General features: G+C 35.4%; 1 protein-coding gene across 3 annotated transcripts in view; it reads left to right on the top strand.

Moving 5' to 3' along the window:
- SEMA3A (semaphorin 3A) overlaps window positions 1-27,618 on the top strand; it is a 342,073-nt gene that overhangs the window by 256,328 nt on the left and 58,127 nt on the right. For all 3 annotated transcript variants that reach the window (XM_082760949.1, XM_082760950.1, XM_082760951.1), the window contains 2 exons: window positions 15,508-15,601; window positions 21,961-22,080. In XM_082760949.1, the coding sequence (XP_082617075.1) occupies window positions 15,508-15,601; window positions 21,961-22,080 (214 nt within the window). The remainder of the gene's footprint in view (window positions 1-15,507; window positions 15,602-21,960; window positions 22,081-27,618) is intronic.

The raw sequence follows: 27,618 nt of genomic DNA, 5'->3' as shown, positions 1-27,618 counted from the left end.
TCCCATTCAGAAGGAACAAGCAAATGACTTCATTGTTTTCGGGGATATTACACATATATGTAAATTTAAGACAACTCTGAAATCTTTATGCATTTAGGTGCTTCAAAGGGACGTTTTTATTCATTTGTTATTCCCAGTTCTCCATACTCCCCACAGAGAGTAACATAGACAGGGCACTCTGAAGGGGAAAGGAGAGAGAATTGGGGTTTCTTGCAATGCCAATGAGCAATAAGTCATGAAATGGAGAAGAAATGATAGTAAGGAACATGAGTAAGATATCAACAGGAAAGTATATTGGAAGATTCAGGACTTTCAGTATTTTGCTCTTTCCTGGAATTAAATAATTTATTCACTAATTAGTTTACAGCTTAATTTCAGAGAGAGAGATCTATGCATCTTCAGGAACCTTGCTTAGCTTTTGCATATGTCATAATACCTGGGATGTTCACTACAGTGAAGTAAAAATAATCAAATAAAATGAACCAGAAATTCAGAAGCAATGCATTTCAGAAAAGTTCCTATCAATTTACGTTTCTCTGAACTAGAAAGAATGAAATTATACAAATCGAATCCAAGAAAAGAACTCAGAAAATAGCATGAAATGTCAGATACAATTTAATTGTATAAGAGTAAAAGCAGACTATTATTCAGATAGAAACAATCCACAGTAACCTGCAGAACATAAACTTAAGTACTGCTCTTAAACTTATATTTTAATGCTCAAAATCCCTGAAATGTAACAATGCACACATGTGTCTGTTAAAAGCATTTGGTGTTTTTCCTCAGACTTTGCCATCTAACACAGTAGATCAAATCCCCATGCTGAAAATCATTTTTGTGTATTCAAGTATAAATGGCTAAAAGCTAATGTGATAGCAAGGTAGAAGTGATAGGCAGGTAAGAATGCAGTTGAAAGAGAAAAGCATCTGGACATTGTAAGATAGAGCAAGTCTGGTATATTTTATGTCATTGTTGTCACTTCATTTTTTGTTTGTGGCTTACACATACTAATTTTTTAACAGGAATCTTCTACTTCCCTTTAGCAGTTCTGTGTAGGGATCTATCCTCATCATGGTACACTTTGTAATAAATGGGTTTTTAACCTCTCATATAAGTTAAGAAGATTAACTTTGCAGAATTTAAAACCTGTGACCAAAAATTGATGGAATGACTTAAAATGAATGACATTCAAGATAGAAAGAGGCTTCTGCATACCAAGAGACAAAATCCAGACAGCAGGAAAATAAGGATAAATGTACTCTATCTGAAACCATTTCACAAAAAGAAGTGGAAATGTATGACATATGATATCAAGCAAGACACTTGAAGTTGAGTCTAAAAATGTTTCAAAAGACAGCTGTAAGTTTGCATGATTAAAAGGGGAAATGAAGGATATTGCAATATATCAAGAAATAAGGAAGAGTTATGAAACCAGAGGTGGACTTGTGGGATGTTTGTTTGCTTTTCTTATCCAGTAGTTTCTGATGTTTTTACTGAATTTATCTTCAAATTGAACCTCCACCTCTATCTTCCGTTCTGCTTCTTGCCGTGACATCAGTGCTGGCTATTAGCACAAAAACTGGGTGGATCTTTGAACCCTGAAACCAAATCAAAGAACAATTTAGGGAAAGAGATAATTGCATATCAGCTCTTCTTCCCTCCAATATGTTTAAACAGATTAGATTATTTTAATAAGTTTTGGATGTGATGGAAACATTTTAGAATAATATTGTCGTGTGAATCTCCACTGACTGTATTTGAATCATAAAAGCCAGTTTAAATATATATATATATATATTGAATTTTTCAGTATTCATCATCTGATCTTTGTTATAAGTTTAATAACTTATTTTGTCTTAATTTTTGTCTATGAGATTGTTTAATATTAAGTTGCTTTAAGTCACAGACTGGAAATTTTTTAGAGGGATTTTTTTGCTTCTGCTGCTACTTTTTGTTAAATCCAAGTAAATAAAGAAGAAGTAGGTATTTGCATATGGCAATTTGACCGTGCACTGGGAACCAAACAGAGATATTCCTTGGGAATCAAAGGGAGACTAAAAGCTAACTGAGCACAAAGACTGGTGCACTTTCCCCATCACAAATGATCCTTACTTACAATTTTACTTGGCACACTGTGCATAGCTTTGCGTGCGCTGACTAAGCTAAGTTGCCATTAGCTTTACTAGGATTTGAGACAAGACTATATACTTTTGTTTATGGCACTGGACAAGGCTCAGGAACTAGAACATTAGCTTTTTGCTTTGGCATAGATTTCCTGGCTAAATTACCTAATTTCTCTCTGCCTCATTTCATAAGAACAGTCAAATCTGTTCAGACCAAAGCCCAGTACCTCGGTTCTCACAAGGGCCAATAATGGCCAGTGGAAGAGAATAAGAAGGCAAGCATGCAGCAGCATTTAGTGATATAGTCTCCCAGGCTCAAGCACTCGTTGTTCTGGGATTTCCTGAACTACGGGTGGAATCTCTGTGTGTAATGCTTTTCAATGACTTGGTTTTGATGAATTAGTTCTGGCATTTCTTGAGCTCATATATCTTTTAAGTATCCACAACATCCCATGCTCTACAAATGGTTACATGTGAGGAGCAACCTTTTATTTTGTTTCCTTTAATCCCTCTACCTGCCAGTTTCTCATTTTAGAACAGAATGAGAACAATCTTCTTTTCTTCATCTTTCTTCCAGTTTGCTAAGTCAAAGGACTATAGCTTCTTGCAATATTGAAAGTGACAAAGTACCATGGATTTAAAGGCATAAGGATGGTGTTTTTGTTCTCTATTTTATTCTTTGAAATTCCTAACATTAAACTTGGAAAGGCAAGGCAAGGCAAGGCAAGGCAAGGAACAGAAAGCTACTATGACTTTAGGATCTTGCTCTTGATCTATAAATTGAGGCACTGCAGCAGTGTTTTCAGAATTCTTTGTCTGGAAAGATACAGAAGGAAATGGCCGTATACAAAGTGTCTGAAAGTTCTTGAAGGAAATACACAAGTTGTTCTGGTTTATTCTGGCTGCCTTCAGTCTGTAAAATGAGATTTTATCTCTAACCTTAACAAATAAAACATTTTCAGGCATAAGTGTAGTTTCAAAATTCCTGTTTCTTTAATCTGTACAAAAAGCGATGCTTCCTTTGGTCTTTTGAGGCCTTAATCAGAGCCCATTTAAAGACGAGAGGAGAGTGCCACAGGCTGAATTGGCTTTGGAGCAGACACTTAGTCATTGGTATGAGAATAAAATGGAAGTCCTGCAATTGACTTCTCTGCTACCACCAACACCTCCAGAAACAGGAAGACAGCTGCACTATTATATTTCAGACCACATTAGTAAGTGTTAATTTTAATGCCTGCATACAAAAGAAAAGGAAACGGGCAAGATATGCTTCATTCACACTGTGTTTCAGTGCATCTCTAAACAAGGACTGGCAGATCTTGCTAGCCCCTACAAGATTTTTCTTTTAAAAAACTCCAGCATCATCACTTCAATGTTTGGTCACTTTTCCTATGATGCCATACCTCTGAGTCTCCCCTTTTGAGAGACTTATGCTTTGACGGGAACCAATTACAGTTGACAATGTTTCAAAAATGGTCTCCTATTTCTCAGGAGCCTGTAATCAGTGTCCAGATCTTAGGTAAACAAAGCTTCATCTATAAAGAAAAGATACACTCAGTAGAGTTCAGAAGGTGACTCAAATAGTACAAACACCTTCTCCTGTTGAAATGTTTACATCTAAGGCAATAGAAAGCTGAGCATCATTATCTATGCAGATGGTCTGAACAGGTTTTAATAGATAAATACAAAAGTTTTTTATTTTCTTTTTCCTTCCAATTAATATAAATATTTCTGGATCCAGGACTAACTAACAGTACCCCTTTGGTAAATCTGAGACAAGACAGTTTAGAAGCAATGCAATGCCTTAGAAAATTATTTATAAGTGGGGAAAAAGAAAAAAAAAATATATATATAACCTTCTGATATTTGTCCTCCTTGTTAAATTCCCAAATTGTTTTTTGTTTGTTTGTTTGTTTGTTTGTTTGTTTTTTTATCTATGTTGGTTTTCACTGGCTTTGCTGGAGAGACAGCTCAGCTCATGGTCTAGATAGATATGCTATTGTTTATGGATAGGAAATTAAACAGGTAATTTGACACAGCAGGTGAAACAATTAATATTTCAGATTTTACTGTTTTTACTTCTGCATATATGTGTTTGTGTGCAATTATGTATTTCAAAGATCAACAGTTAAGTGTGGTTAAACATTTATATGCATAAATGCAAATGAAGTTTTCATTTCAGTTGGATATTCTAAAACAAGTAATCAGTACGAATTAAGAACACATGATTTTTCTTCTCAGTGTTTATTGCCATTACTTTAACGATGACAAAAAGCAGAGGGGTGATTGTACGGATGCAAGTTTAGAAGTTGCATATTCATCAGTTCAAACCTTTTAAATTGATAGTGATGGAGAACAACTGTTCTAATTCCCAGTCATTTGGAAGGATTTGCTGTGACCGCAACTTAACATGTAAACATGGCAAGGGATATGAGAAAGATTCCTCTTGCGTTCACTGAACTTGAGGGGAATCTTTCTTTGACTTCAGTGGGGTTTAGGATGAGGCTCTAACAGAATGGGACTTGAGAAGATATGCATGAAAGTCTCAGGGACAGCACCTTACTTAGGATGGCACTCACACCTAGTTACACTCTGTAGTGTATTCTTACAGTTCCTCCTCTTAGCACAAAGATTCCTGCAGAACCCAATTCACGACTACAACTACTCCACATTGTGGGTGTGATCCCATAGTGGGTGATGAAACATGAATTAACCTAGATGTTACCTTTCTTTCTCAATAAAATAATAATAATTTAAAAAAAAAAATCATCTAGATTACATTAAAACTGGCTATAGAAAATTATTCCAGAAATCAACAGAACTTGAAAGAGAACAACTTATTTTCTATAAGAATTGCTGCATCTGCTGGTTTGCTTTCATCAATGAAATTGCAAAGCTGATGTATACTCTAATGTAGTACATAACGTAGTACTATACTATGCTATGATCTTCGTGACCAGGATTTGAGCCACAGTTCTCTTAAACAGAAGGCACCATTTCTTCTTCAAAAAATATTCATGTCACTAGCTGAGTTATCTGACTGAATGGATACTGATTAGACTCAGTAACATTGAACATTCCTATTTATGAGTCTCCATATACAGACGTATATGTATAAGCTGAGTGTGTTTTTTATTTTTGCCAGTTTAATTTACTCTACCCTTCTGGAGACTCCTGGATGATAGAAAACAGGCAAGTTAGTGAATAAAAAAGTGAATTTTAATGTATTTTTTTCAGTCACCCTGGAAAACAAAACAAAACAAAACAAAACAAAACAAACAAACAAAAAAAAAACCACTTAAATCCATCTGTTTTTATGTCAGCAAAGTTTCTGTTGCACTGGGAAAAGAATATCAAATATTCTTGACTTTTGTAATAAAACCCCCTCAACCCATATGAAAAATGCATTGTTCCTAAACGGTGCCATGAGGAGTAATTGCAACTTGTCACAGGGAGTGCTTATAATCATGTCTACTATGTTAGTTATGTATTCATGTGAAGTTAGCTTTTCAACTGTATTGTTCTCTAATGCAATACCAGTTATTAACATGTTGAAGATATTATTTTTTCTAATGACAAAAAAATAAAATGAGGCTGCAGAAGGTCTACATGGTGTCACATAAAGTAAATGGAGGGAACAAAGACAAAAGATAGGTGCTTATTGCAGAGGTTTTAAATCAAAGCTTTGATTCACTGAAGGAAAAAGCAAATTGACAGTCAGCTTGTATATTCCAGAGTTCTTGTTTAGTTTTGTTTGTTTGTTTATCTGAATATTTATCAAACACTGGGCTAGACCTGTCAATACCTCTTGAGAAGAGAAAATCGTGAGTTGCTACAGTAGCTTCTGAGGGTGTAATTCTATGTTGCTTCTTTATTTCTTGCACAAATTCTCTGAAAGCAGAGGTCTTGTTTGAGGGGCAGAGCTAAGGGAGTATGGAAGAGGAAGAGTTCATAATATTGTTATGGTCCTTCTCATTCTGTCACTCATTTAGAGTCTGTTTTGGAAACCTTTATTTAGAACTTGTGCTCATAATTATTATTATTTTTTCCACACTAGGAATTAAAAAGCAGATAGGCTAAAAAGCAATGTAGACATATCATTAAATTCTTCAGATGTGACTAATAGTTTCAAGTGTCATAATTCTAAATTGTCCAGAAGGTATTCAGTGAAAAATCAGAGTCCTTGAGCAAGTCTTAAATTGGGTGCCCAACTTGTGAGCATGCAAAATCACTTGGGAAATCAGAAAATCTTGGCCATATGCTTATATGTTAACTACACTTCACCAAGTCCTTTCTATACATTGCTTACCCAATCTGCAGTTGTTTTTGCGTTGTAAATAAGATACCCTTGACAAAACTGGGCTCAGACATGAAAGTTCCCCAGGAAAAATGGAGAACTTTTCTCTTGTTAAACAGCACCTTAATTATAGAGGCAATTTTACCAACAGTCCCCCAGGGGAAGCATTTTCATTCTCATCAGGAAAGCTCTTGAATAAAATAACACCTTTGCTAACTTCATTTATTTACAACAGGACACAAGACTAAGACTAGGTTAGATTTATTGCCATTACATCACTGATGCTCAGTAATTCATAAAATATTGGGCCTAGGAGTTAGCACTGCTGTTATTTCCTCTGATGCCTGACCTCACCACAGTCTAATAACATACAGGAAATCCAGAAGACAAAGAAGGAAAGCAGTGGTCTTGAATGCTAAAAATAACCATAGAAAACTACTACAACCCTGTAATAGACTATGGCCTCATAATTTATTTAACGTGGTAGTAGAATCTGCTAAAGCAATTAGAATTTGTTCCAAATATTTTTAATGGAAAATATGTTGGGGGTAAGAATAGGAACACTAAAAGAATTGAGACTTTTAGGTTATGTAGTTCAGTTACATCTACTGGTTTTAGGTTTGTATATCTTATTGCTTACATATGCAGACCACTTAATAACTTGACTAGAACAGACAGTCATTGTAATAGCAGTTATATGTCCTGAGGTCATCCTATATGAGCCAGACGGTGATTTTAGGTGATGTATTACACTTGACAACCCAGAAAGTTGCAATACAAAGACATTTTAATTCTCAGTGTCCTCTGAGACTTGTTCAATATCCTTGATGATATCTAATGTCTGGTATACCATTGGGATGGCGTTTTGTTGTCTTTACTAATCACTCAAGGTTAACGTGTCATTCATGTTAACTACGTGTGCTTTTTGTTGTTTGTTTGGTTGCTTGCTGTTTTATTTATTTTTCATAATCACTATATTTGAAAGGTTTTATTAAAGGAATAAATAGTATAGACTCTATAATGAAGTCCCTTGACATTTTTCTTGTCTGCTCATTTAGTTTTGTAATCCAGAATTAGAATAATATTATATCTAAAACATTAATTTAGTCAGTGCTTTAGAATTGGTGTAAATGGGTAAATGACATATCAGAAAAAAAAAAAAATAATAATAATAATAATCTTGCATGAAAGTCATTCTGGTGTCTATATCTTGTGAAATATTTATGTAGCTATAAATGATATGGAACACTTCCATTTTCACAAAGGCTTATGGCAACTTAATGAATATTAATTTATTTAATTTCAAAAGAAAGCAAAGGAATATGGAATTTTTGATATTTCATTGAAATAAAACTATTGAGAGAGTGAGTTGTCCAAATTCAGTTCAGTCTAGGGACACAGGTTTTCAAAACTTGTCCTTACCCAAGTTGTCTACTGCATCTTAAGGTATATTCTGAATGTCATAAGCCAGGAAAACTTTCCCATATGAGTGGTATATTGGAATAAAAGGAGAAAACAAAAACAAAATCTCTGTTCCATTAATCTACAAAAGGAAGCATGAAGCTACAGATGATATTAACACCTCCTCCAGCTTAACATAAAAAATAAGATTTACAGGTATCAAAATTTTAGTGAACTTCACAAGTGGCTCCTTGGAAAGATTGGTTTGGGGTCTGAAAAGGAGGGCAGAAATTAATGCACAGGCTCTTGGAGAGGGCATACAGTGAACAGGAAGCAGAGCAAGCCACCTGAGATCAGGCACAGAGATGTGGACACGTCTTCTCAGCTCATCATCACTTCTGCAGGTAAATTCTCTTCAATGAAGTTCCTTCTCTATCATCTTTAACATAGCACAAAAAGCAAACAAACAAACAAAAAAGTTTAATCTGCAGGTCCTACAGAAGCTGGAGATCTCTCCTTGGGGCATTTTTTTTTACTAAAAATTAACTAAATTTAACTAAATTCTGTCACTTAGAGTGATTTCCCAAAGGGTTTTAAAGCTGATTCCCAATCACTCAATTTGGCTGAGCCTTAAGTTGGAAAAAAAATATATAATAAAGGTCTGGTTTTTTTATTCCAGAGTCCAGTATCCCACAAATGTGTACAGATAAAAACCCTATAGCACTTGGAGCCTGAACAGTAACAGTCAAAAGCTCATTGTGTGTATTTCCTTTCCTTTCCTTTCCTTTCCTTTCCTTTCCTTTCCTTTCCTTTCCTTTCCTTTCCTTTCCTTTCCTTTCCTTTCCTTTCCTTTCCTTTCCTTTCCTTTCCTTTCCTTTCCTTTCCTTTCCTTTCCTTTCCTTTCCTTTCCTTTCCTTTCCTTTCCTTTCCTTTCCTTTCCTTCCCTTTCCTTCCCTTTCCTTCCCTTTCCTTCCCTTTCCTTCCCTTTCCTTCCCTCCCCTCTCCTTTTTTTTTTTTTTTTTTAATAATTAATGATTTAAAACAGTTGCAGTATTGCTTCACTTTTCACCTATTTCCCAAATGGTTACCACTTTCCTCGATATTTACATTTGTTCTAATATTTGTATTTTTTGCATAATTTCTTACATTATATTTATTTGCACTTGCTCTTTAAAATAAATAAATAAATAAATAAAACATTCCACTGGGATGACTTTAATAAAAGTTCCTTATTAAAAGTTCCATAACAGCATGATTCCCAAACCTGAAACCAAAGTCCTCATATTTAAGTTTTCATGACTCAATAGATTAAGTGTGAAATAGGAAATATAATAACAATAACAACATAGCCATATCCCACAGTGTTGTTCTACTTAAAATTCATCTTGAAAAGTAACACAATTCATAAAGAAAATAATTTCTCGTAGAGTGAAATGTACTTAAAAGACTGAAATATCCTTGATATAATCAAAAAATGTCTGCTGTAAAAGTTGTACTGGGCAAAAGAAAAATAATTAATAAAAAAAATCACTGATATAACTGTATTGGAGAGAAAGAAAACAAAACAAAACAAACAAACAAACAAAACAACAACAACAACAACAACAAAAAACACTATCAGCCTGTGTTCTCAAAGTCAGATGTCTTGAATCAGCTGCCTCAGCAGTGTTCGTTTCAGAAAGGTTATCCTGTTAGCTCAAACCAAAAATCTTGAAGCTTCTTCTATGGTCAGTGAAGGGGGAACCTGCCCTTGGGAACTGCTATTCCTGGTTGGGCTGACTTGCCATTCAGAGGTATCTTTTGCTTTTTGCTGACTGTGATTAGAGCAGCAAATTTAGCAAGCTCAGTTAATGTCTCTGTGTAGAAAGGATAAATCCAGACCTTAATTTTCCTCTCAGATTTTCCTCTGAGCAGGAAGTGAGACTTTTCCTTTTGTTTTCACAAATGCTGTAAAACACAGAGAACATAATATCTCAACACCAGCAACTTCTGGCTTGTTTAAGAGACACTGGCATCTGACTTAAGTCTGCCAAAATGGATCTTCCTTTCTGGTGCATTGTAATACTCCAGGCCATTACCATCATTTTTGCTTATTTTTTTCTCTCACCCCCTCTTCTCCCCCCCCCACCCCAACTGCCTTTTTCTTTTTTTTTTTTTTTTCCCTTTCTGTAATCTATTTGTCATATGAAATTCTTCATGGTAGTACAAGAATCTGTGAGAATAGCAAAGGAAATATTAACAGCAATAATGCTCACAGCTGTGGCCAACTCTACCTTTCTTTGCTAAACAAAAGATACGTTAGTCTTTTGGCTTCTGGCATCCTGAATGTTTCTGGACCATCCCACATGATTGTTCATCATGATGATCAACTAGTCCCTGGAAGATACCCTGAAGATGTGCTTCTTTCTATTTATGGTTTGAGGGTTACAAGAGTAAGGATATGAGTTCCTTCAGTTTTACTGGCACAGCTGGGGAGCATCACTGCTGTCAAACCTGCTATGTCTTCCGTGCTTTATAATCTAAACCAGTAGTACCTTCTTAGTGGCTGTGTACACTCCAGCAACATAGTTTATTCAGATAATCTGCATACCCTGTATTAATTTGTTATTGACTAGCAGTGGTTTTTCTGCAGTAAGCTCTGAAATTCTGTGATGGTTTCTGCATGACTAGTCTGAAAAGTTTCAGGAAAAAATCGCCCCAAAATTCTATAGTCACTGCTATCCATTAAGGGAGGTTAGTTCTTCCCCACTAATCACCAGCTTTCTTACAAGCTAAAAATAGTAGTAAAGTAGGAAATAGTAATAATTAATAATAATACGTATAAATATTAATAATATAATAATTATTAATAATATTAATAACAATAACAATAATAATAAAAAGCAGTGTGTTCTGTCGTCTTTCTTTTCCTTTGTTTATTGAGGCAGTTCTGGATAGGGTAGTTGCTAAGAGAGATGCTAAAAAAGGATTTTAATAATTCTTATACTGGGTATATCTACAGAACTATGTATATGTGGATATGTAGACAGCATATACATTTACGTTTATGTATGTATTGTATTGTGTTTGTATGATACTGTCTGACTGAAGCTATTAAATAGCAAGATATGAAATAAGTCTTGTCAAGTAGCAATGCCTTGTCACTACTCAGTACCATGATATAGGACATTATATCAACCATGTTTCAGCTGTTTGAAAGTGAATCTACATATAGCCTGAAAATGGCAGATTATGAGCTTAAAGAATGGGAATTGCAAGAACTTTTACATTCATTTCCAGGAACGAAATGTACTTCTTCCTGGCTAAGTCTTGACATCAATCACACTGTGTGCTACAGAAAAGCAGATAATTTAAAGAGTCAGCTATAGAGAAACATCAGTGAGATATAAACTTAGAGCTTAATAACTCACACACCAACTAAATAAAATATACTACTGCTAGGTTTTTAGCTACTGGAATCCTTAAAGAGGTTTGATGTATATTGTATTGTCCTTTTGGGCTGCCAGAGAAACTAAAGAATGGTTCTGCACAGCAAACTGGGCTTATTGTTTAGTAAGGCCTTTATTTGAATATCTATTTGCCCTTTTATTTTTCTTCTTGCATTTCTAGAGAATTTGCTCTTATCACAGTCAGCCTTGGCAATCTTTCTTTGTCATTCATTCCTCTCTTTGGTAAGTAGCCATCACAAAACTTCGAAGCAATGAGCTTTTGGTGAATACACAGCTTTTCTTGCTGAATATGGCTAAGGTATTTGCTGACACACTGCAGTATCATTCTTTGTATTCAAAGTACAGTAAAACCCAAGAGAAAGCAAAACTGCAAAGTGTTTAGAAACTTTTCTTGGGGCAAATAATGGGCATGCATGATTTCTAGCTCTCAGCAGTCATGTGCAAGTAAAGGCCATACACAGTCTAAACGCCCCCTAAGTCTCTAAGCAGACCCTTCTTATTTGCTAGCTCCAGGGAGAATGATTTTTTTATTGAGTCATTACAAAAGGGCTGCCATCTCTCACTGCTGCCTGCACACAGGTTTTGAAGCATAGTTTGGGTAGACAGGACAACTAATAATATCAGGAACATAACCTAAGTTTTCTGTTTTATGTGGAGGTTAACTCTCTGGACAATGAGCAACACTTTTACTAGAAAATTAAGCGATGAAATTTTGCCCACAGACATTCACATTGACTTCTCATGTGACCTCCTGCTGACATAGCATCTCAGGGCAGAACTTGGATGCAAGTTCCACAGATGACTGATTGTACAATCAAGTACTTGTTGTTGATCATATCACTTTCTAGGCTTTACAGTGGATGGGCTGAGGGGAAGACAGAGCTGGGGAGAGTATGTAGGAAGGTTTTTATTCCTCTGTTATTTGACTTCAGCACCCAAAAAGGTAATTCGGCAAGTTGCCCTATTTTTGATCAGTTAGACTTCCTACATGTTTATCAAAACTCCCTGGGGCTTCAGACTAACCATGATACATTCATTTGGCACTTTAAAGTGACATGTTTATCATCGTTATTACTCACTGATAAATTTGGAAAGTTAATGTATGTGTCTCTATGTTGCATTTTAACTGAAATATGAAAACACCATGGGATTGATTTCCCTGTCATGCTTCCTATCTCCAATGGTTTATTCCACAACCATGAAGAAAAGTGTAGATCATTTCTTTTATGCTGACCAGTGCTTCACTCTTTTTTGCTTGCTACACACCAACAACAGTGGAGTTACAGTGACATAAACCAGAAGAATACAGTCAAAAATCAGATCCTTCCTACATAAAATCACTTTCCACATCTGTTTCCTTTTTGTCTAATGACAAAATGGAGTAATCTTGGGAATACCTTCTGCTTTAACTGTCCTACCACTGATTTTATAGTCTTATCAAGTATCTATTGGAGTGCATATTGAGCAATTATCATCTACTAAGAAAAAGATCCTGAGAAAACATAGATTGATAATAACATTTTCAATGGCTTATAGCATTAGTAGCATTTTCTATTATTGCAGTTCAGGTCTAACATTCTCCTCAATTTACTATTTTTATTTATTTTGCAAGATCTAGATATGGACCCTACCACAGAATTAAATACATAAATACATTCTTTTTCATTATTTATTCATTTCTGGTTAGAAGGAACAAAGTCAGAAAATTGGATGGAAGTGAGGAATGCATCTGAACTACTAAAAAGTAGAAAGGACAAAGGAAAATGAAGAAATTTAATATTGTGAAAGATATTGCAGATCCGGGATGACTGTATAAACATAATCAGCAAGCTTCATCTACAAGTTCAGCCTTAGGAGACTGAACTTGAATTCTGTGATCAAACTTCACAAAGTTGTGCCCTGACTTTTTACCTTAAAGTTTAGTAAGCCTCTCCAGATAGACTGCACTATTAATAATCAATTTTCCCTTCGCCAATTTCTCCAGTAAATGAAGTGAAATGTGAAGTCCTTCTGGTGTTCCTTTGAGAATATGTAATACACACACAGAGATACACAGATGTGTGTTTGCATAATGTAATTAAACAAGCCTGCAACAAAAACTATAGCCCATGATCCACTTAGAGAAACATGGCCTCAAAAGATATAAAATAATATCATGTGGAAGTGTGTTTTGTCATTGATCTGGACAAGGCCTGAATTCAGCACAGACTAGCAAGATGGGGAAGGCAGGGTGCCAGAGAGAACATTGGTTCCAGTTACTTGAATTCGCTGGTCATGAGAAAGACATTAGATATTTGCGTGACTGATCTTCACATTAAAATAAATAAATAAATAAATAGATAGATAGATAAATAAATAAATAAATTACCAAGGCAATTGCTGAATAAGATTTCAGTCATTATTTTAATTTTTACTTTTTACATCCCCACAACAACACCGTGGACTTCCAGGACTCCATCGGTGAACACTGGAGCATTGCCCTTGAGGATAAAAGCATTACGTGCAATTTTGAGACTTTTGTTTGTGAACACTGGACAAAGATACTTTCTAGAGTTTACATTGGAGTAAAGCTCTTATGAAGTTTTAGCCTGAAATTTAGTAAAGAAGAGAAGGTGAATGGACAACTTAAGGATAGACTATGACTACTTCAAGGGTAAATACAAATTGAACCATAGAATCAGAATGGTTTGGATTGGAAGGGACCCTTAAAGATCACTGAGTTCCAGCCCCCTTGTCATGGGCAGAGACACCTTCCACTAACTCAGGTTGCTCAAAGCTACATCTTCATGTGGGTGGGGCATCTACAACTTCTCTGGACAACCTAAGATCAAATAGGAAAGACCAACACTCTTTGCTATCATTACAGATGATATAATAAAGACCAAAAAACATATATTACTCCTTGGAAGGTTTGATTTAGAAATAATGCTTTGTTAACAGGACAATGGAAGGTTTTCATGATTTGTTTAGACAAAACCAAAGCTGACCATAACCTGTGTTGGCAATAGTCTTACCTCAAATGGAAGGTTTAACTGAATGATACCAATAGATCCCTTCCAATCAGAAACTCAGTGATTCTCTGATTGTAAAAGGGCAATGATAATAAGAAAGAGGGAGGTTTAGATAGTCCATGGAAGCAGTGAGTGCTGTAGGGACATGAGAATTGAGATAAAGAGATGATGTATTGTGAAATAACTAAGGAAAAATATTGTAGCATCTTCTCAGTTTCTTTCTACTATGAATACATATTTTAAACATATTTTGTTCTGTTTCTTTTTGTTCATTTTCCTAAAACAGGTAATTGATCTCTGACCAGGCAGAATAAATAAATAAATAAAACAATAACAGTAAATTATAATAACAATTATTAATAATAACAATTATTATTATAAACAATAATAATAATAACAATTATTATTATTAACAATAATAATAATAATAGTAATAACAACAACAACAATAATAATAATAATAATAGGTTGAAGCATGCTGTAGTTGCTACTACAGCCTAAACTACTTTGTCCTGTGAATATCTATTAACGGAGGACCTTCAACATCTACCTCAGATAGGCACAAGCATAAGCAACTGAGGACTGGGTGCACAGACTTAAATAAGCAGAATAGCTGTCAGGGTGTGTCCCGGCATTGGAATTCCTTGACTTTGTTAGGTGTCAATGAAAATTAACAACACTGCTGATGGGAAATGGAAATTTCAACATTCAGCTGAAATTCAGCTCCACAAGTCTTCTGTCAATGTAATGTCTACTATGCAAAAAACTTATATTCTTCTGGCTTTACCCTCAATGCAAAACATAAGATAAACAAACTATAAAGTTTGATTGGCAGATTTAGTTCCCTATTTAAAATTAAAGTAATTAAATGTACTGAAAAACCCATTGCTGTGTATTTACTGACCTTGATTTGAAAGTTAGTGCTGACTGAGACACTTTTTAATCTTTCTTTATAACCCCATGTACTTTACTTTTTCCCCAGCTGGTATTTTCTAAAAGTTGCATTGCACAGTACTGGAAAAAAATAAAATAAAATAAAAAAAAATAATAATTAAATGATGAAAAAATATATAATAATAATAAAAAAAGATCTGGTGATGCAGACTTCCCTTAAGCCACAAACACCAATATGAATCATATATATTGTGCGCTATTTAATTCAACTTTTTTAAAGTGTCCTTTCATCAAATAATGTTGTTTTTTCCTTTCTTTTTTCCACCCCACAGGACAACATTTTCAGAATGGAAGATTCTCATTTTGAAAATGGCCGAGGAAAAAGCCCTTATGATCCTAAATTGCTGACAGCTTCTCTTTTAGTCGGTAGGTGTCAGAACATGTGTTCAATGAGATGTTCACTGCACAGATGATAATTGCCAGTTTTCTGTCTCTCTCTTTTTTTTTTTTTTTTTTTTTTTTTTTCCTGCTTATACTACCTATGATAGGACTTTATGTGCTTTCTTTCTAGGCTGAAGTCATTCTGGTTTCATTTTTTAATATAGTTGGCCCAGCTGTCTTGAGAACAAGGTTTGTGTAAACCAAGATTCAAGAATCATATGAATTGCTTTATCCTTCTGTAAGGCCTTGATTCTGCAGTGTGTTTCTCCTTCTCAGAGAAAGGTGACTCTGGAGGCATTTTAATTGCTCAGTTTACAGTCTGGCCTCACTGATGGCTGCACCAGCAGAAGTGAGATCAGGATTAAGCAATTCCTTGTATCAGTTTTGTTGTAAAAGCTCATAACCAATTTTTACTTACGTGTGAGCTAGAGATACACAAGCATTCACAGGTCCAAGACTTAAGATGATGTTTCAGCTAAAGAAATATGACAGTGAATGCAATTAAGTTCCTGGCCAGAAAAGAGAAATTTCAATAAATTAAATATACGTGAATTAGTAATGCCTAGTTTTGTGGAATATGGATGTATAGAGCACCTGGCCTGTGTTAATCTAATTGAACTAACCTAATTGATTGGATTTATCTAATTGATTGAATTTATCTAATTGAATTGTGTTCATTGTTTTTCCTTCTTCCTTTAAAAAAAAAAAAAAAAAAAAAAAAAGGGAAAAAGCTGTTTTGCGAGAAGAAATTAAGAGCAAAACAAATTCGATTCTTCTTTCTGTAAGAACCCTACCCAGGTATAGCCACTTAACATCCTTAATGTGTAACTTTCTGGAAATTAATCACAACTTCAAAATCAAGTATCTCAGAAGACTGCAGATTCTCTTATCACATAAGTCTTTAGGAAATGACAAATAATATAAAATAATATACACTGTTTCATCCAGGACTTTGCCTGTATTGCTAGTCTTTCCTAGCAACTACCTGTATTGTATTTACATTGCACTTAAAAGTGAAGCTATTCAAAAGAGACAGCAACAAAAATTTAATCTTCAGTGGGCCTCATTTCCTGATCTTCGAAGCCCATAATGATCACAGGTGATGAGCTACCCTGGGGACATGCACTTTTTAAAAGGGGAAAACAAAAAAGATGTCCACATCTTGCTCCAACTTGTACCCCATACAAACAGAAAGGAAAAAAATTTGTGTGTAAAAGGCCATTGTATAAATTAGTGCCTGGAGCAACATGAATTTGTGGCAGAGCTGTTCTCAAGGGAATGGCTTCACTATTTACTTTAATATACAGTAAAGAAAGAGAATGATGACAAGCCAGTATTACATGGTATACCCGGTATGCAACTGCACAAAGTCAACAGTGTCTAGCTTTTCACATTCTTTTTCTTTTTTTTTTTTTTTTTTTTTTAACTCAGTCCTGCACAAATATGATTAACTTATTTCCCTTGGCTTAGATTTCATGTCTTTAAAACATCTTTGCTTTCTTGACCCTACTCTCTATCACTATAATTTTCACTCCATGTATTCTTCTTCCTAATAAATAGTAGACTGAGCATCATATTTTGATCTGAATCAGACTTCAGATAGAATCATGGGTGTGTTAACACTGTGCAAAATGGCACAGATTCAAAATTCAATGCCAGTGACTAATTTCTGCTTTAGTGATACACAAAACTCAGGGTGAAGCTAAAATTAACATTCCTGCATCCTGAATATGAACACCCTTTCTCCTCTGACTATTCATAGCTGCTTCACAATTATATTGTGTTAATGATTGTAATGCTGCATTTATTTCAATCTTTTACTGAAGACATTCCCCTGATATTTAAGTGTACAGCAGATTCACCACTAGTTCAGAATGGCTTACTCCTATCTTTGCCAAAAAACAAAATTTGTGGCAAAATGATGACCAAAGGTAAAATAATTTCCTGTCCTGAAGTTGGAGGTGAGAAACTTCATACCACCCTGGGAGGTGAGAAACTGGTACTGACCTGGCCAAGGTATGGAGAGGTATGATCCAACTGCTTTCTGAAGCAGGTAGCACTGGCCTGAAGTAATGAATGGGACTATGAAGGCCAGAAGACCTTCTTGACCACAAATCCCCTTCTAAGCTGAATGATACTCAGCTGCTCCTGGCCCCTTGTCTGCCAGTCCCTATTCACAAGCGAATAGGGATCATTTTAGGTTCAAGAGGGCAACTGTAAAAAAACTTACCCAGCACTCATTAAAATGCAACATAGTAATTAGTAACACAATGTAGCTATAAGGAAAAAGAAAGCTGAGAAGTAAAAGTAATTTGTATGGTTAAATGAGGGAAGGAAAAAATAACTTTTGTTCTTCATCAAAAACATTAAAGAAAGATTTTACAAAGTGGGGGAAAGGTGTATATTCTTGACTCTCTAACTAGAGGGTAAATCTTAGGTATGTAAAATGTAATTACACAAGCTGGAATTTGGTCAAAATACCAAGGTTAATTTACAAAAAGTAATTTAAGATCTTTAATAGCCATTAATACTCAGGATTCTTATTTTCTGTTTCAGCTGAAACTTCTATAAAAAGGATCTTCAGAGTTCCTTCTCTCCTAATAAAATCAATAATATTTGGAAAAACAACTGCAAAAGTTCACCATTATTAAATTGTTCCAATATTTTTCTAATGTGTGTTCTTTGTTTCATCCTGCAAATATTTTTTCATTATTTTTTGAGAGTTGTTCATTAAAGGTAGTTATTGTTACTCTACTCTTAAGTAAATACCAGCTGGGAACATGATATAACTAGTTTCCAGTAATGTAAGACATTTTACAGCTATCCCCATCTATATGCTGCTAACTAAACAATCCCCAATGAGTAGGCTAATGCAAGAGAATGTAGAGACTAAGCAGTCCCTGGGCAGTAGTGTGTATTCCAGGGTAGGACGAAAATTAGAGGGAGCATTGTGTTCACAGGAAGTAATCACAGGAGAAAATTATCACTGAATTTATTAGTCTAAAGCAATTGTATGGGGATAGTTGGAAAAAAAAATAAAAAAAATGTTTCATGTTTCACTTATTTTTAATATATATATATTGGCACTGGTTTAGATGCCTTTATATTTTCAAATATAGATTAATGTGATCTGAAATACAGTAGCTTCTTACAAAGGAAGAGAGTATGGTCCAATTTATTAGAATTTAGCTACTAAATTCGTTTGAGATTCAGGATTTTATAATTTATTTTAGTTTCTGGGATGTTTTGACTTTTAATTTTAACAGGAATTTCTTCAAGCCACTGTTGTGTACTTCTACAAATCTTAATTTTAGTTATATGAATAAATATATAATCCAAGGATAGCAGATTTCATTTGGGAACTTGCACTAGTGATAGCAACTGGGACTTTCAAGCCTTGGTTTTGACTATATTCCCCATCCATTAAATTTTCTTATTTCTTTCAGAAAGGAAGCTTGTATTTTTGTCCTCTCCAAATATATATATATATATATTTAAGAATGCAGATTTTTTTTTAAGGGCTAAATAGAAACAATTCAACAAAAAAAAAAAAAAAAAAAAAAAAGTATACTTTTCAGCTTTTAACATAATAGCATCTAATGAACTTGGGAAGATGTTGGGGAGAGTCATACAGTTCCATGTGGCTTCTGTTCAGTACATGGGAAAAATAATTCCTCTTCCCCTATTTTCAGTCCCAAAGGTGGTCTGTATAAGGAAACAAAGATTAACTTACATTTAACTGGAGGCAAGTAAAAATTCTTGTATATCTTTTGAATAGTTATAACTTAAAGGATGCGCACATCTGGAATATGACTTGAGACTCATCCTGAATTTAGCAAAAATTATCTAAAGTCTTACTAAATGAAAGAGTATTCCTTGATATTCCTATCTGAGAGAGGTCAAAATCCCCTTATTTCTTTACTGCAGCACCACACCTCTAATCCTGCCAAAAATGAAAAAGATTAGGCCTGTGTCCATGAGAATACATTTAAAACACTAAAGGGCTGTTCTGTGGCTTCAGTGCACAGGGAGCACTACCACGTATTCTCCTGAGTTAAAGATTGTATCTGAAGTCCACTGACTTCAACATACCTTTAGATGGTTCCTTCTGGAAATCAAAGCAAATCAGTTGAAATTGCAGTCACTGGAGTGGGTATACTGAAAGCTGGAGAAGCTGTAATAGAAAGCAAAGACAAGGCAGCTGGTCTCCTATTCTTTCTTCAGAACATGCTGAAGCCCATCATTGGCAAAACTTTCACCCTGTCACTACTGACAAAAAGTACCAGACACATCAGAGCAGACTAGCCTTAAGTGGTTTTGGGATTAACTGAGTCAAACCTGGAATATATGTGACTTTCAGTGGTGTTTATATAGTGAGCTAGAAACTGAGGTGTTAAAACTCCCTAAAATTCTAAATATTGTAAATATATAATTTCAATTATTTTTTTTGTTATTTCTTTAGTTTTAGTAATGTAGTATTAAATAAAGTATATATATATATATATTTTAATTGTTTGACCTTTCTATCTGCTGATAACTAGGATATAAAATAGGGCTTGTTACATTTTTTATTTTTCCCTTATATTTATATTGATCTATCCTAAATCACTTGGGAGTGGAAGACAAGCAAATGAAGATAAGGTTAAATAAATGTTAAGCATAGTATCAAAGCCATTTTCACAACCAAAAAGATTTTACATATTTTAAAATCTCAGCTGCATACCCAGTACATAATAATTGCTATAATTAAGTGATTGTTTGTCCTTCAAAAAAAGTTGAAAATGTCATAGTGGAATGATAAATCGTTAATTAATGATATGCTGTTCTGTTTCACTTTTGATTACACCTCCTGCTGGGCATGACTAGTCTATTTGCTTCTAATCTCTGCTGTGAATTCATTCAATTCCACACCTTTCTGTTATCATGTTTTCACCCTTTTTGACTTTCATGACTACCATATGGTACAGAGTCGCTGTACATGTAGGTTCAATTGATAGTTACATGGTGTCAATATTCTGGGGAAAAGATACCAGTGATATCATAACAGCATGTTTGGACATGGTTGACCCACCATCCCAGCACCTAAAATTGCCCTGAAAATGATACACTTCTTTGTAAAGAGTGTTTTGAAATGAAGGTATGGTAGAGTTCATTGTGACTATAAAGTATTATTACTTTAGCTTAAAGAAAGAGCTATTTCATCCTCAAACTTCTGTTTTTCACAGGAAACCTATTTAAAATAGGTAGCCTGAAAATAGCAGGTAGAAACAATAATGCTTTTTAATTCCTTATTAAATAGGAGAGGGTATCTCATTTCCTATACAGGCATAGAAGAGCATAGTCCAAAAAAAAATGCATTTTTTAGCTATTTAAATTCAGAGTACTTTCATAGGCAAGCTCAAAAAATAAATAAATATCAGAAAGACACGTTGTTTTTTGATTTCTGGATGTTTTTTTTGTGGGTTCCACTGCTATGTATTTATTATTTTGAATTTCTCTACCAGTTTCTCTGTGATCCTTCTACCTGGTTAAAGATGGGCATATTGGGACCCTAATATTACGAGCTTCATCTGCAGCTAGGCTACGTGTATGTCATGTATGGGTTGAAGTGTTACAGGTCAATTTCTAAATCTGTTCAGTACGGTACACATGGGATAAAGGTAGTAGGAGATGATCTCCCTTAACTGTTGCACTTTACCAAGCTTAATTACAAAGGTGGCAGCAGCAGAAAGGCATGTGTGTATTGTGTATAAAAGATATATTTTACAGAGGATTTTCCTGATTAAGGATAATAATAATAATAATAATAATAATAATAATAATAATAATAATAATATGTGGAGATGTCCAATGTTCTTGTATGAAGAATTCACAAGACATGATGACATTCTGAACTGCAAGTGAATGAGCCAATTTACTCTTCCAAACACAGAATAACAAAACCCCAGTAAACTGGGAGGAACCTCTGGAAGTCTCCAGTCAAAACTTCTGTTCAAAACAGGCTAATTTCACAGCTGGGTAGATTTTTGGGTCATTGCATACCAATGTCTTCTAGGTATAGGTGTACAAGCCATCATTGTTCCAGCCTGAGAATCCAAACATATCTTTGTGGAGTGCCTACACTAACAGTTGGGAAATACAGCTCATTTGAGAGAGGTTACAGTGATCTCTGCACTGAGAGTAAGCGGATCTAATCATAAATTTCCAATGACAATGCATTGCATATGGCTTATTGCTTTATAATTTTCTCATTACCCCTATTAGTATAATATAAACATAGGACTGACAACTTTCTCTGACTTACCATGACTGGAAATGTTTCTTACAATTCAATCCTCCCACAGATGGAGAATTGTACTCTGGCACAGCAGCAGACTTCATGGGCAGAGACTTTGCCATTTTCCGAACTCTGGGACATCATCATCCAATCAGAACAGAGCAGCATGACTCCCGGTGGCTAAATGGTATGTAAAATGTACATTTATACAGTTACATTCATCTAGCCATTAAAGACTAGCACACAGCTTCATTCCAGCAACATCTGTGACATATACACCCTCCTTTTATTTGGAGCAGAATTTTGTCTTAAACTAGTTAAACTAATCAAAAGTGATTTATAAAGAAGCATTTTTGTTTTAATTACATTGAGATTTGTGGAGTGTGATTAAATTTAAAACATATATAGAAGCTACAGCTAACACAATTAAGCCACAGCAGCAGATTGCTGTAGGGTGCAAGTTGGACAGAAGCTCAAGGCTTGTGGAGGCATCAGCCACACGTCAACACAAAGTAGCTACAGAGCCCTGGACAGGACTGTGCTCTGTAGAGACTTTAATTTTTGAGTGGATTGAAAGGAATCTGACACCGGCCACCAAAGTCCAGCAGAAAGTGAATCAGTTCTATAAGTGGGCCAGAGCTGTCAGTAGTTTGGAAAAAGTGAAAGGAGTCCTGGGTATTCCAAGGTGTTGAGTTTCAAAATATTCAACAGTTTAACGCAATAAAAAAGTGTACATTATTGTACGGATATTACTAACAATCCTGTAGTTGCTTGTGTGTATGGGGGGAGAGGGAGAGTATCAGTGTAAACCTGTTTTTGCCTTCATGTACCAAAATGCTTTAAAATATATTTGATTATTCTATCCAAGTTCTACTGGAATCAAATTTTCACTAACTTAAGTGGTTTTATGCTTGGCATTAACTATACCAGAACGATGCACATTTTGGAAATGAGTATTCATCATTTGAAAAAGCTGACATTTGATTTAAGTGAGACAGTAATACTAGCTGTAGGTATTCTGAGTTAATTTATATTTTAATTTTAAAGACTTGACTAGCCACTTTTGCTCTACATGTTGCTTGCATCTGCCAGACTTTCACTTCTGTTTTTGAATTCACAGAATATTTTGTGCTAAGATATTTTTCACTTCTGGCTATACTTATGTCTGTGCTGAGGTCTGAGTTTTCTTATGTGGTTTTGCAATTCAGTGTAAAGTGTTCATGCAAATTTTTAGGGTATACCAGAAGACGATCTTTTATCAACACAGTTTTGTATTAGCTACAATCAGGACCTTTTTGTTTCATACTGGTTATTATATTAGTTCTATGTATGATCTATAACATAGCCAATCAGTCTCATAATTAAAATTGCAAAGGGCATATTTCAGTGCAGGTTGGATAAACAAAAATATATAAGATATGTACATTGGATATTTGTATCAGATAAACGTGTTTGTGTGTGTAGGTATATGTATGTATATTTTTAGTATGATGTGTTGCATGAATCTGATTTTTGTCCCGTTAAATTTAGTTTTGTCATAACTCATCCAAACTACTGTGAGGACAGATTCAGGTCTATTACAATTCAATTCTACAGTCCATACTTGTCCATTAACCCAGAAATATGGTTCATTGGTTTATTTTATTGTAATAATAGAGAAGATTGCTGTACTTCAGGAGACATTAAGGTACAAGGGTTACAGACATAACCATCTAGCTTGGTACCTGGTAGAGCAATACCCATTTTCATTCTGATAGTCATGATGACATAGAGTCCAATCATGCAAACAAAATTTGCTTTTGTGCAGTAGATTTGCACAATGACAGCTGAGTCAGGAGCATTTATGCAGTGGGAAAGCACAGCCATTGTCCACAGCCCCTGTACTTCATCGCTAAAAATGTGTCATTCCTTTGTGGATTCAGTTATCAGTCTTTCAGCACTAAATGTGAGAACTGCTTTTCTCAAATTAGCACTAAGGTTACATCTGACAGAGTGTAGAAACCACAACTGCTTTGTGCTCAAGATGGGGAGAAGAAGACATTCGCACATAAAAAGCCAATGAAACTCAAGCACTCTAAAATTTAAGTATCATCCTAAACAAGTATAAATGTAGAAAGACAGCATTTACCATAACACATGATGATTTTCAACTCCAAGTGTAGTTCTTGCACTGTCTTCCTGTATGGAAAGTTTCAAGCTAATTTTAAAATGCAAGAATCAGACTAGGGCTTTTAGAATTTATTCCTATAGCTATCTATAATTTAATAGACAATGATCCTGAAGTACATTCTTGAAGACATTCAGTCTCTACCTTGCAACTTAATAAAGTTACATTCCTAATAGGGAAAGGTTGGCTTAAAATCAGCACTACAATGTCCTTATTAAAGGCTCTAAAACTTCAGTGTTAATTTCTCAGTGATAAGGTTCTGGTAGCCTTTCTGCACAGCATTCCTACTTTCAGGTTTGAAGCTCTGCAGACATGTCATTCCTTTGTTGTTGTTGTTGTTTTGTTTTGTTTTTTAAATTTCTATATATTTATTTTTACTTTGGCCATTTGACTGTTTTTAATGTAATTAAAAAAAAGATTTGTGATTGCATATATTTAAAGTGGATATACTTCTAATGAAATATATTTATATTGAAGGATGAGATGTACTCTACTTTCTTAAAGATCTGTACAAGCTAGTTTTGAACCTTAAGTTTGTAGACTTTTATACATTTTTAGTAATGGCATGAATTATTATGTAGTGGTGGGTTTGCTATTCCAGTTGCTTTCTAGAGTGTGCTTAGCCTTAGGTTATAAACCACTATTCTAATGGACATACACTGAAATCTTGATAAGGACAGCAATTCTGATCAAATTTACAAAGAGAAATTCTCATCCCAATGGAGTTTAATAGCTAGGTGGTGAGACATCTGGTTATAAGTCCTTGTTAATGTTTACTTTATTCAGAACAGAAACTTGAAACTGCTTTCCCCATATGAAGGCTGCAGGAAACACAGCTGCTTGGTAGCAAAAACGGAGAGAAGAAGACACTTGCACATAAGTTTACAAACTTTCTCTAGAATTTAAATGTCATCTGGAACTGGACAACATTGCACAAGAGTGTTATAAGTTAGACCACACAATTTACTCGTCTATTGAAATTATTTTATTAATCAAGTAAGCAGACACAAGCAAAACAGCGCTGGGTGGCTGGGGAGTCTCCGCTCCACCACAGCACGCAACTTCCCCTTTCCAGTGTCGCTGTTTTATAGCATTGAAGTTCCAGCTTGTCGAGACTTGTCGAGACCTGTCGAGACCTGTCGACTTGTCGAGACCTGTCCACTTGTCAAGACCTGTCGAGACCTGTCCTGAGACTGCGCAGTCTGTTGTTGGGGGTCGTTATTCTTCCTCCGGTGATCATGCGTTGTGCTTGTGTTCAGGTGGGGGCAAAACAGGATGTCTTGCTTTGTCCCCATGTTACAATGCCGTGAGTTATGAAACCTTATCTCCTCAGTAGATTCTTTAAATTCTCAAGGACAATGAACAAACCCCTACTAATTTATCACAAAGAGTAATTAAGTTTTTAAGATTTAAGTATGAACAGAGAGTTCTTACAGACATCACACAGTCACTTGCTGGAGATGTTCCACCTCAAATCTAATGTTGCTGGAAAGAGGGCTTTTGTGGTGGTTTTACCGTGCTGGGCAGCTAAACCCCACAACCGCTCTCTCACTCCCCCTCCTTTAGATGAGGAGGGGGAGAAGTAAAGCAAAGAACAACTCACGGGTTGAGATAAGGATAATTTAATTAAAGGGAAATAATTATAATAATTAAATAAAGACTACCATGAACTAAACAATTTAACTAAGGGGAAGTAAAAGGGAAAAGGGGAAAAAGGGAGGAAAACAAACAAACAAAATAAATGAAAGCTATATGGAAGTGCAGAGGAAAGAAATTACTCTCTACTTCCCACAAATGAGCGATGATTGACCACGTCCTTGAAGCAAGGCCTCAACGCACGCAGCCGGTGTTCGAGAGGAGGACTGACGTCTTCTCAACGAGAGCCCACCCCTCCCCTCTTCTTCCTGTTTCCACCTTTTATTGCTGAGTGTGACACCACATGGTATGGAATATCCCTTTGATTGGTTTAGGTCAGCTGCCCTAGTGATGTTTCTCTCCTCACTTTTTTGCCCACCCCCTAGGAGGGTTAGAGAAAGGCCCAATGCTGTGCCACTGCTGCTCAGCAGTAGACACAACACTGGTGTGATAACACTGCTGTTCCAGCTACAAGTACAGAGTACGGCACTGTATGGGCTGCTGCCGGGAAAGTTAACATTCCAGCCAGACCCAGTACAGCTTTAAACTGTGCCCAGGCAAAGGGAAGGTGCTGAGCAGCAGCTCTTAAATACTTCTAATTCTTTTTAAAAAATTTAAACACTGTCAGGCTTGTAAAGACATTTCATTTTTTATAAATAATTAAACAGTCACCAAGCCAAATAAAGCAACGGAGACTGATTCTATAGCTGTGCAGTCAACACATTCATTTAGAAGGTAGGGAACCATACATTAGTCACTGTAGCAGTGTATATTTAATTATTGATACGGAGTTGGCCAGATGTGACATGGAGGCATTTGCAAAAACACAGCAAAATATATTGATGTTCAGGTAAATCACCTTGGATATGAAAAGTTCAGTGCCCCGGACTGAATCATGCACTTTGTTATAAGCCATGCGCATGCTCACCCTGGATGTTATTGGCACGTCAAGCAAGTGCATGGAGTTTCTCTGCACAAAAAGCTTTGACAGTCTGGGTTGGTCACAATGAGGGTCAAGAATAGTTTTGGACTCTCAGGAAAAAAAATAAAAATAAAAAAATCTTGAAATAAAATAAAACATAAAAATAATAAAAAGTAAAACATAAAAAATAAAGACATCTCCTATCCAGCTTAAGGAGTAATGGCTTTGATGTTGTATCCTACAGAGTTCTGCCTACAGGCAAAAAACATATTTTCCTTTAAATGTGCCATTACCTCCAGCCATCAGAGCCATCAGAATCCAGTGTTATTTCAAGAAAGTGTAGATCAGATCCATGATCTGTTTCCATGAACTCTTTCAGCAATAACAAAGACGAGTAGGAGGTGTGAGCAGGTTGGAGCAGCTTTCCCTGGTACGGGGGAGTTCCCCAGTTAGCTAAGTGCAGAGTTTGCTGTACATCACCCATTCCCATCTCTTCAGCCTCAGAAGCATTCATGCAAGGGCTGAGGGCATGGCTAGAGGCAAGAAGGCAGAAATGGTGGTGCAGTGTACCAAAGCAAATGCTAAGCAATGCAAAAACAATGCACTGAAGACAGTTATTAAGTTGAAGATCAGGGGAGTGGAAGGAAAGCTTGGAGCTGCCCTCATCTTCCTTGACCCGAGCACAGGGGACCTGGCTTTAAATTGCTAACATTTTGTAAAATGAATAACCATAAACATTTGTTTTAGAATCAAAACAGAAATGGGCTGCAGAAGATTGGAGAGGAAATGAAATCACAAAATACTCATTAAGGTTGTATTATGAATCTGGTTTGCACCCCAAAAAGTGAGGGACCACTGGCTTTGCTCACCTTCTTAACTAGCCCTGGAGTTAAGAGAAAATGTCAGGCTGGATTTCCAGCCTTGGTGTGGAATTTCCTTGCTTTTTGTGAGTTTAAACCCTCCCTGATTTTTTTTTTTTTTTTTTTTTTAAAGCATACTTC

The sequence above is a fragment of the Aythya marila genome, assembly GCF_965140915.1.
Source record: "Aythya marila genome assembly, chromosome: 1".
Lineage (NCBI taxonomy): Eukaryota > Metazoa > Chordata > Aves > Anseriformes > Anatidae > Aythya > Aythya marila.
Note: the sequence above shows the minus strand (reverse complement) of the source record. Positions and strands in the feature narration are given on the sequence as shown.